At 53.8% G+C, this 14,111-nt stretch overlaps 1 protein-coding gene across 1 annotated transcript; it reads left to right on the top strand.

The window, feature by feature from the left end:
- The first annotated feature begins 368 nt into the window (after positions 1-368).
- BARX1 (BARX homeobox 1) lies at positions 369-3,570 on the top strand. Its single transcript, XM_074602931.1, has 4 exons — positions 369-573; positions 2,362-2,650; positions 2,827-2,911; positions 3,280-3,570. The coding sequence occupies exons 1-4, from the start codon at positions 369-371 to the stop codon at positions 3,442-3,444; spliced, it is 744 nt and encodes a 247-aa protein (XP_074459032.1). The 3' UTR covers positions 3,445-3,570.
- Positions 3,571-14,111: the final 10,541 nt, after the last annotated feature.

Below are 14,111 nucleotides of genomic sequence, written 5' to 3' on the forward strand. Positions count from 1 at the left end.
AGCCCCGCCGGGGCCGGTGGTATAATAGGCCGCTGCCCGCCGTCCCGGGGCGGAGAGACGCTCCCCGGTGCCGCGCCCCGGGTGCATGCGGCGGTAACGGCTCCGTCCCGCCGCGCTGCTCAGGCCGGTCCCGGGCCACTGGCGCTGGGGGGGCCGCGCCGGGCCCGGCCCGTAGGGGCAGGGGCAGGGTAGGGGGGCGGCGGGGCGATGGGCAGAGCCCCCCCGGGGCGCCCCGCTGCCCGGCTGCCAGCAGCGCCGGCCGGGGGGCTGCGCTAGGGCGGCCCGGCGGCCCCGGGGGTCGTCCGTCCGTCCGTCCGTCCGTCCGTCCCCCCCCCCCCCCCCCGCCCGCCCCCTCCGCCCCGGCGAGGATGCAGCGCCCACTGGAACTGGGGGCCGCGCACTATTTTCCGGCCGAAGCCTTCCCCGACCACCGCTCGCATCGCTACCGCAGCTTCATGATCGAGGAGATCCTCACTGACCCCCCGGACGCCAAGGGGGCCGCGCCGGCCGGGGAGCTGCTCAAGTTCGGGGTGCAAGCGCTGCTCTCCGCCCGCCCCTACCACAACCACCTCGGTACGTCCCGGGGCGGCGGGGCGTGGGGGGGGGGGGGCGCCGGGGGAGCCCCCCGAGCCGAGGGGGTCCCGCGGCTGGGGGGGGTGGGGGGGCGAGCGGGGCGGCGAGGCGGGGAGGCATTTCCCGCTGATCCAGCCGAGCGCGTTTTAGAGATTTTGGAGGAAAACTTCATGATTTTTTTTACCTAAAAAGATAGCCGCCGGGCTTTGCCGGCCGTGCGCATCCCCTCGCCGTGCCGCCGGAGGCTCCCAGCCTGGAGCCTGACAAATATTTTGGGCCTAAAATGAAGAAAGCGGTTTTACGGCTCCGTCGCCGCTTGCACAAAACGGCCATTGAATTTCACGGGGAGACCGTTGTTGGTGATGGGGTTGGGGGTTTCTTTGTTTTTTTTTTTCTCCTCGTGGTTTTTTTTTGGATGAGGTGTGAATTGCTGGAACCTACGCAGCGGGGTATATATCTGTATGGCTGCGAGAGGCGGCACGGCGCTCTCCGGACACGGATTTAGCTGGAATCCCGACATATGTATATAATACATATATTATTTTTTTATATATATATAAAATATATTTTTATATATACTTATTTAAAGAGGGAACCAGCGTGCTCTATCCAGTCTGATATAGTATCTAAGACAAATGCAGTGTCTTTTTAAAAGAGATACTTTTTAAAAAATCCGCCAATATTTAATGTATTTTAAACGCCAGTGTTTCATGTGAGATTGCGAAAGCTTTCGCTTCCCAAGCCATCTTAGTCTGCGGAGACGTTGCTCTTTATCCGTAGAAGCGAGCGGAAGAGTAGGATCCCGATTTCTCGCTTTCTTTTTAAAAGAGAAAGAAGAAAGCGTCAAACTCCAGAGCAGGGGGGCAACGCATATCAGAGTACCTGGAGGATAGTATTGTTTTCAAGATGGGCAGAACTCTTTGAAATACTGGGCCAGATAAAAGGCTGTTTATAGCCCCCCGCGGCGCGGCTCCCGCCGGGTTCAGCGGGAGCAGGATCGGGCCCTGTAAGGGAGCCCGGGCGTTATTTGCTTCGACGCCACGATTTCTGGCCAGGCCGCGGCGGCGGAGCCGGCAGAGCCTCCCCTCCAAGCCCTTTTCGCCGGCGGGGAGGGGAGGGCAGGCAGGGCCGGAGCTCCTTTCCACCCTCCGGGCGCCCTGAATTTGGGACGGACGCTGGGTTCCCCGGGAGAGCCGAACCGAGCCGAGCCGAGCCGAGCCGGGGCGGGCGGCGGCTCCAGGCCGCCGGGGAGCGGAGCGGCCGCCGCCTGGGCCGAGAGCCCGGCGGCGCCTGCAGCAGCATCCTCGGGGATGGGCTCCGAAACTCTCCCTGTCCCCCGGCGCGTCTTCATCGGAAAATCGTGGGGATATAAAATCGTTCCCCGACCCGAAAACGTCCCGAAAACTCCTCGGGAGGGAAACCCGGGTCTCGGCCGGCTGCAGCGGGCCCGGCGCTTGTTGTGTGGCACTGGCGGGGAAAGCTTTTCGGTTTATTTAAACTCCTTTCGCTGGTAACCCCCCAAGTCATTCCGTAATTAAGCAATTGCCGGTTGAAGGGTAAAATGTGACCCTGTACCGCGGAGGCGGCAGAGCCGGGGTCTCCGCATCCCAAGGATTTCCGCATCCCGGGGGGGCTCCGCTTTTTTCTCGTCTCCGAGAAAGGAGGCGAAGGGCCCGGGGCTCCCTGCAGGGTCCGATCCCCGGGGGAACCGAGGCACCCTGCAGCCCCGGGGGTCCCCGGGGTCCGGTCCGGGGGTTGCCCGGCGCTGACGGCCCTTCTCTCCCGCAGCGGTGCTGAAGGCGGAGCCGGCCGCCGTGTTCAAGTTCCCGCTGGCTCCCTTGGGCTGCTCGGGGCTGGGCTCGGCACTGCTGGCCGCCGGCTCGGGGCTGCAGGGCGGCTCCGCCTCGCCCCATCTCCCGCTGGAGCTGCACCTCCGCGGCAAGCTGGACCCCGGTCCCCCGGAGCCGGGCGGCAAAGCCAAGAAGGGGCGCCGGAGCCGCACCGTCTTCACCGAGCTGCAGCTCATGGGGCTGGAGAAACGCTTCGAGAAGCAGAAATACCTCTCCACGCCCGACAGGTAGGAGACGAAAGACCCTCCGGACCGCGGGCGGGACGGGATGGGATGGAACCGGACGGCATAGGATGGATTGGGATGGGATGGGGGCTTATTTTTCCCGAAAAAGGAGGAAAGCCGCCAGCCGAAACGAAAGCCGCCCGGCCTCACCGCCCTCTCTCTTTCTCTCTCGCCCGCAGAATAGACCTGGCCGAATCGCTGGGGCTCAGCCAGCTCCAGGTGAAAACCTGGTACCAGAACAGGCGTATGAAATGGAAGAAAATAGTAAGTATCTGAGGCCGCCCCTTCTGCGCGCCGCACCGCGCCGGGTCCGCGCCCCGCCGGGGTACGGAGCGCTGCACCGCGGGCTCGTCCTTCCGCGCGCCGGCCCTGGCCAAAAAAAAAAAAATAAAATTAATAATAATTTAAAAAAATATATATGGTCCCGATCTTTAAGGCCAGCCGGACCCCCCGCCCCGGTCCGAGACCTCCCGGTTTTGCAGCTCGTTGCGCGGGTGCGGAGGGCGATCGGCGCAGGTCGGGAGGAGCCGCACCGGGGGACGGGGCAGAGGGGGGTTCCTCCCGCCGCGGGCTGATGGCAGCACGGTTTGACCGGGGTCTCCCCCCTCCTCTACCCCCTCCCCGCCTGGCAGGTGTTGCAGGGGGGCGGCCTGGAGTCCCCCACCAAGCCCAAGGGCCGCCCCAAGAAGAACTCCATCCCCAGCAGCGAGCAGCTCTCGGAGCAGGAGAGGGCCCGGGAGGCCGAGAAGCCGCCCGAGAGCCTGGGCTCGCCGGCCGAGGTCAGCCAGGAGGAGTGAGGGTGACCGCCCGGCCCCACCGCCGCCGGCCCCGGCCGCCCCCCCGGGGCGCTGCCCGCCCAGCCCGCCGCCGGCCCCGCACCTCCCCGCCCGCCGCGGCGGCAGGACGGGGGACAGCACGGTCAGTGGTCACGGTCGCCTTCGGTCTCCGCTGAATCGGGCGTCTTGGTTGGTCGCGTCCCCTTTTCCCCGTCGTGTCCCCCCCCTCCCCCCCCCACCTCCCCTTCCCCCGCCCCGCCGTTCCTCTCCGCGCCCGCGGAGCGCTGCGCCACGGACGCCTGTGTTGTGCGACGGCCCGGAGGGGCCAGGAGGACACTGGATCCCACCTTTCACATCTACTCGCTGTCTAAAACCCTGTGGTGCCCCTAGTTATTCGAAAACTGCATTTTATGATCAGTTTTATTAATGCGAAGATATTTACTTTATTTCAATAAAGTATTTTATGAACTATTGCTCTGAGTAATGTAATGCTTTTTAAGAAACAATTTTTTTTAATTTTTTTTTTTTTTTTTTTTTTTTTTTACGGAGGCAGGTTAGAGATTCCCCCACCCCCCAGGTTCTCAGGCAGATCTACCGAGACGGAGCGAAGCGCGGTGCTGCCCCGGCCGGTCCCGGGGCGGATTCTCCCGGGGCTTTCCCCGCGGCTCGGCCCGGGCCCGGGAGATGCAGGACCCGCAGGTTTTGCTCGGGCAAATTCGGATGCTTTCGCGTTTTAAAGATCCGTTAGTTGCTGTCAAATAAATTCATTAGATTCCGCTCTGAGCATCCTAAATTGTGCTTTTTTTAAACCGCGGTTGGGGCAGAGCGGGGCAGGAGGGCGAGTGGCCTGGGCAAACCATTGCCCAACCCGCCGCATCCCCGAGCCCGGTAACCCCATCGCCCGCCGGTTCGGGTCTCTGCCGCTCTCCCGGGGCTCTGATCGAGCTGCTGCGACGTAGCACGAAACCGTGGCGCTTTGCTTTTTTTTTTTCTTATTTTTTTTCTTTACTTATTTCTTGTTTGTTTGTTTGTTTTCCCCGAGTCCCTGCTGTGCTTTTTTTTTCCATCGAGATATCAAATTATAGAGCCTCTACCCAGACGTGCAATTACCGCCGTCCTGCCGAGAAACAGAAGCACCGCGGGAAGCGGCGAGGACGGGACGGGGAGCGGGGCCGGCGGCAGCGCGGGCGCGGTGTTTGCGCGGTGGGGCGATAAGCGGCGGGGCGGCCCTGCGTTGACCCCCTGCCGCGGGGGCGTTAATTAGGCGGGCCTCCCAATTAAAGGGGGTAGTTAGCAGCTGCGGGTTCGGGGGGTTTGTCGGTGTCCTCTCCGCCGTCGGTCGCAGTCGCCGGGGAGCGGGTCCGTCTCTATCGCGATACAGCCCGCATCGGAGCCGGCTGTCGGTAACGCTCAGGGCACGACGGCAGGGTCGGGGGGGACAGGAGCCGCGCCGGCAGCATTTATGGGCTTTAATTAAACATCGCCCCGAGCATCCCCCCCTCCGAGCCGGCTCCGAGGGGAACGGGCGCTCCAGCCCCCCGTCTCTGACACCGGTGCTCCCGGTTTTCCTGCTTTCGCCCCGCTCCGGGGGCGGGGGGGGGGGGTCCGCCGGGGCGAGGGAGGAGGTGTGCGGAGGCCGGGGGGTCCCGGCCCGGCTCCGGGGATGCCTGGGGGTGACTTCTTCCACCCCGGCTCAAAATCAGCTCCCGGGATGAGCGGCGGAGCGTTTGTCAGCACAGAATACGGCCGTTGCTGAGTAAATAGGAAGCGTGCTCATATTCTCACGCTGAAACGGCTTACCTATTTAAACAAACAATTGGTTCGAAATGTTTTATTTAACCTGGGGACAGGGATTAGCGCTGGGAAGGGGCGGGCGGCGGGGTCCCCGGCGCGGGCAGGGCCCGGGGGTCTGACTCTGTCACCTCTTTATTTCAGCTTCTGGCCGCCGTTTCTGTTGAGGTTGCGGGGTAACGACTTCAGCGCCCGTGAAAACGGCAGCCGGTTTTAATTCAAAGGCAGATTCACCGGCGCATTAACCTAAATTAGCGGAATGACAAGCCGTGTCCATCGCCACCGTTAAACGGAGATTTGGAAAGCGCGGGGCTTCGGTTATTACTATCGCGCTTAGGATAGAAGGGTAAAATTTTCTCTTCGCATCTGAGCAAGTGGCGGACAAGTGATTATTTTTCGCAGACCATAAAGGCATTAAATCAGTTATTTTATTGTATTTTCTCCTGGACAGCGAAGGAGAAGAGCAAGGGGGGGGGGGGGGAGTTAGGCGGAGCGGGTTTTCTTGCTGCGCCGGGGCCGAAGGTTCCCCGCACCTCTCGCCGAACCCCGCGGGCGCGCAGGGCAGCGCAGGCTGCGCCCTCGCGGCTCTCCAGGGGTTGTGTGTGTCTCTGTGTGTATCGGCCGCGCTTCCCCGCAGCATCCGGAGGGAATTTATTTTTCCTCCGCCGTTTGACGGCGGGGAGAGCTCGGAGGGGCGTTCGGGGGGGAGCCTTCCCTCCCCCTGCAACCTCCTGCCCGCGGGGATCCCCGCGGCCGGGGCTCTCCAGCCCGGTTCCTGCCATCCCGCCCGGAGATGCGGGTGGGAGAGGACCGTTCCCCCCAGCCCCAAGCCGGCTCCCGGGGCACCGGGCTCCCCCCGCCGCAGCGGGAGGCGGTGTGTTTGGAAGCAAAGGGCAGGGAAGGGGGGACACGCTTGGATGTGGCAACACGGCGTGAACGAAAACGCCGCACCTCCAGCAGCCGGCTGGGACCCCCACGTTGCTGGGCTCCAAGCGTGGAACCGCTCGCCTAGAAACATTTTTGGGTTTTTTTTTTTTTTTTTTTTTTGGTAGGAAGGAGATTCGTGACAAACTTTAGCTTTGGAGGGAGCTATTTGCAGCAGGGAGGGCGCGTGCGGAGCAGGGGAGCCCTTACCGTGCCGTCGCGGGTGCCGATGAACCCCAAAGTCCTCTCCGTCACGCGAGAAATCTGTTAGAAGCCACTGACAATATACCTGAGGAGTGTTTGGTCGTTTGGATTTTTTTTTTTTAATTTGGAAATACTTTTTTTTTTTAGTGTAAGCTATTTTCTCTTTTAATGAGTTTCTATATTATTTTCTGTTGAAGCTTAATCTCCCGGTGTTTAATCTCCCTGCTGGGCTTAGGCCAGCGTGGCGTTGCACCTCAGCGACAGCAGCTCAGAGCTGGGAGTGGAGGGGTCCTTCTGCTTGAAAAGCAAAGGCAAGTGCCAGCAGCGATGAGCGACAGCGTTTTGGTAATACCCAAGTGCGGTTACAAGTAGAGCTTTGACCTCACCTCAACCAGCATCGCCCACCTTCGCTGTCTGGGGAGCCACCATGAGGAAATCGTAACAGGCCTCACCACCACCTGCATTTGGTGCCGGTGGATAATTTTTGTTAGCGCAGTGTAATTGTTTCATTCTTAAATTACTTTTTACAGCTGTACCGAAGCGGTATGGGTGTCGTTAGGCCGCAATGGGCGATATCTGCCTTCACGCTTCAGCGGTAGAGCCGCGGCAGCCCAGCCCCCCAGAGGTGTTGGAGAGAAGCCCTGGGGAAGACCTGGGTGGCTTTGTTCAGTGCTGTGATTTCTCCTCGGAGCCCTGTTCTGCCCGTGGGGATGGTCTGTCTCTGTAGCACCCCAAAGCGCGGCTGCCAGAAAAGCTGCCCCCGGCCCCCAGGGTCGTTTGCCCGTGCTGTATAATTCTGGGGCCAGTAAAGTGTACTTGTAGCTAATACACCTGATGTTTATTCTCTTTTCGGTATATAAATAAGCTGTATTGGCAGAGCACATTTATTCTGGCAGAAATGCGTCCGTGCCAGGGAACTCTACCATTTTAATTACACCAGTATAGGTAAAACAGTGTATGTTTTCTCTGTAAACAAAGTAGGAGGGCGTAGATTGAAGGCTGGAAAAGTAGCACTGAAAGTAGGTTCTTCCCATGTTCGAATGCTAATCGGGTCACAGTTAATCGGCAAACGTTATGACGGTTTTCTTAACAAAAATCCATTTAGGTGAGTTTCCAGTTCAAACATCCCAAATTCCCTTTACATGAAGCATCACGGGGAAACCTGAGAAAGGTTCTGCTTTTTCATCAACGTCAATTTAAAAATAGCTCCATGGAGCCAGGAGGATTTTAAGATTAATGACATGGAGTTTGTACCGAGGTAAAAGTGTAGGAGTGCTTGCTCTGTCAGGAGCAGACCGGACACTGTGCCGGCGTTGTGGGGGGGTGCCCCGCTGCCGGGGTGGGGCGGGGGGGGAGAGCAGCGGCCTTGCGGGGCAAATGGAGATCTGCTGTGCCCTTCTGAAAGCAAAAATTGCTCCTACAGCAACGCCTCGTGAGCACTCCCCGCCCAAAAAAACCAACCCCAAAGCACAGTCTTGGTGCTGCCCTTTCCACACCGGGGGTTTTGAGGGGGGAGCTGCAGGGAGGATGGAGAGGGATGTGGGGTGGATGCGGGAGTATGGAGGGACGCGGAAGGTTGTGATGGGAGGGTGGAGGGGGGGTGTGGGGAGCACGGAGGGATGGGGGAGGGTGGAGGAGTGGGGATGCAGGGGGTTGCGAGGCTACGTGAGGGGGATGCAAGAGGATGCGGGGGGATGCTGGGTAGATGGCAGGGAATATGAAGGGATGTGGAAGGTTTTTGGGGGGGATGCAGGAATGATGGTGGGGAAGCTGAAGGGTACGCGGGGAGGATGGAGGTGTTGGGGGTGGGATGTGGGGGTTTTGAGGGGCTGTGGGGAGGACAGAGGGGGACGTGGGAGGATGCAAGGCTGTGCGCAGGGGGATGCGGAGTGCCTGGGGGGAATAGGGAGGGATGGGGGGAGGACGGGGGAGTGGGGATGCAGCAGGGGGTGTGCAGGGATGCGGGGAGGATGGGAGACTGGGGGGGTGGGATGGAGGTGGGATGCGTAGGTGGCTGCAGCCTGCACCCCTCGCATACTGATAGATACACCACCTAGTACTACGCCTGTGCTGAGCTGAAGCTGGGGTGGGTCGGACCTCCTTGGAGGTGGGGAGAAAAAACTTAACATCTATCTGGCACTTCTTATCACCATTTTGGATAAAAATATAAGGAAGGGATCCATGTGGCCTATTGAGCTCAGTCAAATTCTTTGAAAACCATTAACCAGCACGTGAAGTACTGTTATTAGACGTTTGTCTTAACCCAACGTTTGGTTGTTTCAGCCGACTTGTAATGGTAGATAAAAATCTAAATGCTGAATTCCATGAGATTTGGCCGAGTAGCATGTAAATGAAGTTCAGGGCAAGTTCGCATGAAAGACGCTAGCACGGCTGCTGATACTATCATCTCTGCTCGGCTAAACTTTTCCATGAAATCTCTAGGGAATTTGCCAGAATCAAGGCTCCTGGATAGGGGTGGTCACCTTCGATGAAGTTGACTATGACCATCGCGTCGGCAGGCAGCGGTTTTTGTAGCGTACTTTAAAAATACATGCTCTTATCCGTGCAGCTCTGCGTTGATGGAAAAAGTCACAGTCTTGGATGGGTTCATCAGTTTACAGAGTCCATTAAAACATGATTATGTACAAAATGGGTTCTTCCTCTGTGAGATCCTCTAATCCATTGTTTATATTGCACCTATATTAGCAAACCGCAAAATAAGCTCGTAGCATTTCTAAAGCATATTTTTTTAGGCTGGGAATGTGGAAACTTTCCGAAATTGAATTGGCGTACGAGGCAAATGAACAGAAGAAGATTGATTTGTTGTCTAAAGTTTGAGTATTAGCTGGAATGAGAAGATTTCTTTTTTTTTTTCCAACCCAATTTCCTCCCCCCCCAGATAATCAATTTAAGGAGTACATTCACTCCCTGAGTAGATATTGGAGTTAGTGGATTATATTTAAATGGAGGGCTCTATTCAAGGGGGAAACCCTTGAGATTGCCTGCAGAGTTCGGGTACAGATATGCGTAAAGCGTGATGTCCTTTTCCATTCTTACTCAAGTCACTCAGGCACGACCCGCAGTGAAAAATTATGCAAAACCCATTAATTTATGACAACCGTTTCCAGCCTGATATTTCGTAACCGCCAGCTGAAAACTCGCTTGTGCAGGATCCCTAGGTTTCAGCGACATTCCACGAGGATAAAGAAACTAAAGGGCAAACAAGAGCCCAGAAGAGACTAGGCAGACGTGCAGTATTTCTTCACGCACTGAAAACTGCATGTCTTAGGAACTGTGATGTCTTTCTGAAGAAACAGCGTTACAATAATGAGGAGAAAAGACCCTCAAATGCTATTTTGGGCAATCTTATCCGAATCGCAGCACAACGCTCCTCCAGTTCCCAAAGTTGCACTTTGTGTAGTATGAATATCGTGGGGGGGAAGCGTTCTGGGCGTAAAGCTATGTACGGCAGGAGATCTTGGCAAAACGCGAGGCTGACTTCGGCTGGCAAGGAAGGTGCTCCCAAAATATGGTGTGTTTTTTTTTTTGTTTTCACCACGGTAAGGTCTGAGCGAGAAGCTGGCTGTTCAGCTTGAGCCAACGGGCTTTTTCCTTCTCTACTGCTTGACTGACTACGAGGTCTTAGAGGGATTCCACCCAACTAGACACACTCTCCGAGGTATTTACTGAAGATTAAACACAAGTATTTAAGAATCTAACATAAACCCCAAAATAATTTTAATTGATGTTCTCTCTTATTTATATCAGTTGCTGAAATATGAAGTGAGTAACATCTTGTCTAAATTAAAACAGCTTTTAAGAGACATTTGGGAAAAAAAAAAAAAGACTAATTTGTGTGTCTTGTCCTCTTCTCCTTTCTGTAAAAGTGAGAGTTGGGTTGCCGAATATTAGCATTTCTTAAACAGAAATTCTTATAGGGATCGTTCAGTCAGTGCAAAAAGCGGGGTTTTTGTGCCGGTCCTTGCAGATGTTCAGAGTCTCCTCTCATTCTAGCCCTTTGAGGGCCATTACTGCCGTAGGTAAGGCTTAAAGGGCGCTGTAAGGTTCTTTTGAATTCTGTGGTGCGCCATGAAATTTCCACGTTAATGAGTGCGGAAGTACTTCATATTCTGATTTTGTACTGTTAATCGTAGAAGTCACAGAGCGCTGCTTGTTTCCTGGTCCGATGGCATTTCTCACGGGGTAAGTGTCCGTGTACAGACCATGCATGCGATAACCCAACGTGCCATGTTAAGCCCGGCGGTTATTTGAAATTAAAATTCATTATTCACTAGTATTTGTACTAGTAAAGTACAAGTGCTCAAATATTTGCAGAAAGCAAACGTGAAGCAGCTGTAAATATGGCTGAATTTGCTTCTGAATTTTAATGAATATTCGCAGATTGTTGGCTAAGCTGTAATGCATGTGTGGGGGGGGGACAGAAGGCTTGTAAATGCCAGTGCTTTACACTTACCGGTGTGTAAATTGCAGCTAAGCCGACTGGATTTAACTTTTATATCCTTAGTTTTAAGGGAAAAATACAGACTCGTTTGGAAAAAAAAAAAAAAACAAACCAAAAAACAAAACAAAACAAAAAAAACCCCAAAACAAAACCCTTCAAAAAAAATACACGGAACATCAGAAGCTTTAGATAAACGCATAAATTAGTGGTCTGTAGCCTTCGCTGGCTTGTGGGTAGAAAGTAAGTAAGTAGCGCATAGTTTAACTCCTCGATTTCCAGCAAGCACGAGCAATATCCCCCGGTTGAAGGAGAAGCATGTGGCCCGGGATCCAGCGCTCGGGATGAGCTCAGCGAGTCAAGGTCTCTCCCCACCCTTCCAAAGAACTCATTCTCCGGGTGGAGGTTAAGGAACTTGTAGCAGTTTCCGCAAAGCATCATTTTAGCCAAATTTGGTATTTTCAGTGGGAAGTCAGGCTCCGTGTGAGCAGGACTCTTTGGGCTACAACGGGATGTAGGTTGTTAAGGCTTGGAAAGCTCAACAGGACACGTGCTGTTGGGCGATGTGCTCTGGGGACAGTGCCTGCCATCGGTCAGCCGCCTTTCGGCTGCCTCGACACAGATAATTTCTGGTTATTTTTGCTGCCCTCTTACCCCTAATGGAACAGGAAATATTGGGGTGGCAAAACTTCCACAGGTTTCTAGGAGGGTCTCGTGCCGGTATTCCTCCGGCTTAAAATTCAACAAGAGAGTGGCTGCTGTAATTCCTGCTCTGGATTCCCAGAATTGCCTCGTGCTTTCACCGTGTTTACAGCGCAAAGACAACCCGAGGGGTGGCGGACCCACCGAGTGGCCCTTGTACGAGTGACCTTGCGGGCTTCCACCGAGCTTTTGGGTGTCCAGAAATGCTGGACGCATGGCCAAAGAAGCTGTAGATGACGTGTAAGGGTGACGGCCCGCCGCCAAAAGCTGTAGCATTGGCAAGTGTGTTTGTGGCCTTCGTGCGGTCAGAAAGCCATACCGACTGTCTCCTCCACAGGCTCGCAGATTCCTCTTCTCAAAATGAGTGATGTTTTCTGTTTTCCAGGCCTCTAAACACATAAAAGGCATTTGCTTGTTCCCTTGCTTTGCGCGATTATGCAAGTGGAGCTTTATATATACCTAATTTTGAAATGATTGTGCTTTCGTTCTGCGCATGGATCTTTATTCTTCCAGCAGAGCCCTTTTCCCTATTTGGTGAGATATATTTTTTTTTTAGGTTTTGAAATGATGGTTAATTATTACCGCAGAAGAGGATGCTTTTCAGAATGAAAAGCAGATTGTCATGAAGGTAAGGAAGAAATCTTTGTGGTTTGCTGTGGGCCTCGGGTAACCTCCAGTCTATAAAACCGTGTAACCCAATTGTGTTGTGCTCAACAGGGATGCGCATGGAAATGCTGCTCAGAAACATCTACCGGGGGGGAAAAAAACCCCAACCTCTGTATTGCCTTGAACTCTTGTTACTAAAGCAGTCCTAGCATATTTTGGGGGTATATTTAAACTATGTTAGTACTTAGGAGTTCCAGTCATAGACCAGCATCCACGTTTTTGGATGCTGCGTGTCATATGGGTACCGTCACCCCATTGTGTTATTTTCCTTGTGTTTCAAGCTTTATTTTTTATGAAACAATTTATAAAAGTAACTGGCATCCTAAGAGAACGTTTTGAAACCATATCGTGATGCGATCTATTGGTTGGATATAGAAAAAAAATAGTGAGGAAGAAGTATTTCTTTGTAACTAAAGTATTTCGTTCTGTACAGTCCCTCACAGTGTCTTCTCTTAGATGAGACAAATTCCAGAGGAGATGTTATCCCTATATGAATTTGGAATAGTTATGTTTGGGTTGGATAAGAAAATACTACCTTTATAACCAGAGAGCCCATAATTGGCGGTACCCAAAACTGGGTCAAAGACTGTGGCACATATTTGTGTTTTCTGCCCTATTAAAATGAAAAACCCCACTGTGTTTTCTTAGGCTTGCATATATGCACTCTACAAGAATTCTCTTCTTTGACCGTACGTTTACATATCTCACATTTTCCAGGTGCGTTTTCCCTGATGATATTTTTATTAGTGTATTCATGGTAAATGTGTCCTTGAGTGTCCCACAAATACTGTCCAATATATGTTCTGTTACTGCAGTCAATGCGGATGAAAGTTTCGAGGCGAAGTGTAATTTCCAGGGTCGAAGATTTTATAAATAGAGTTGCTGTACCTGGGAGATGCAACTTCTCTTCCCCGGATCCTAACATTCACTGATTTCTTACAGAAAAAAGAGGGTCAGAAATAACGATTGGCCTAGAATGGCATGAACACAGGTTTTGTCCTGTTCGTTCCTAATCAGAAGTGTTTGCCACGACACTGCCCAAGTCCTAGATCTGGGTCTGTCAGAATCCTCTTTGTTTTACTCAGATCCCCCTAATTTCTGTGGTGCTACACCCTTAAAAGTTGATGTGTGATGCAGAAGAACTTTAACGATTAGAAGATGAGTAACGAGATAACTCCAGGGAATCTGCACTCTGGGTTATGCTCTCCCTCCTTCGCTCCAGTCCTTAACGATGTCAGCGTGCACCGAAGCAACCAAGTTTTGGTGCCCCCACCCTCACCACGTCTCTGTCAAGAACAACATTTACCCACAGAGAAGGGTGGCAGTGAGAAAGCCGGATTTCCGAAGCCTATGAGGATTGCAGTTTGCTTTACCCGTGCCCTGCATGTGCCAGCAGTCGGCAGTACGCAGAGAGAAAGGTATCAAAAGAGGTAAGCACATAGCAAAGCTCCTCTGACTTGCAGTTGCACTTTACAGCCATTTGTTGCTCGAGGATTTCCGGAGGAGAAAGTGGATATATTTATTAGCCTCTAGTAGGTGTTTCTTAAGTGTATTTGTCATCTTCAGCCAAGTAGGCTTTGGTATATGCCAGATTGTCTGGCGACAAGTTCTGTTATCTGTGCGATACGTGAAGGACTACTTCCCGTTGTTTGCTTTTTTTAACTTGGCACCCGATAATTTCACTTGGTATACTTTGGTGGTGTGTTTTCGCCAAGATAACGGGCTCTCTTCTCTTTCCCCCGGCAAACTCGCTGCTTTAGGCACCTCTGTCACCGTTTCCCTCCGCCTTTTTCTGCTTTCCCTGAACCTCAGTTGTACCCATTGGGCTGCGCTGGGGTTCATCGTGCTCTGTTCTAAGACGCGGTGGGTTTAATTTCTAACCAAAGAGCGTCAGTGACTACGTAGGCACGTGCAGTACTACGTCAAGCATCAACTGCGAGCA

This window comes from Larus michahellis, chromosome 10 (genome assembly GCF_964199755.1).
Source record: "Larus michahellis chromosome 10, bLarMic1.1, whole genome shotgun sequence".
Lineage (NCBI taxonomy): Eukaryota > Metazoa > Chordata > Aves > Charadriiformes > Laridae > Larus > Larus michahellis.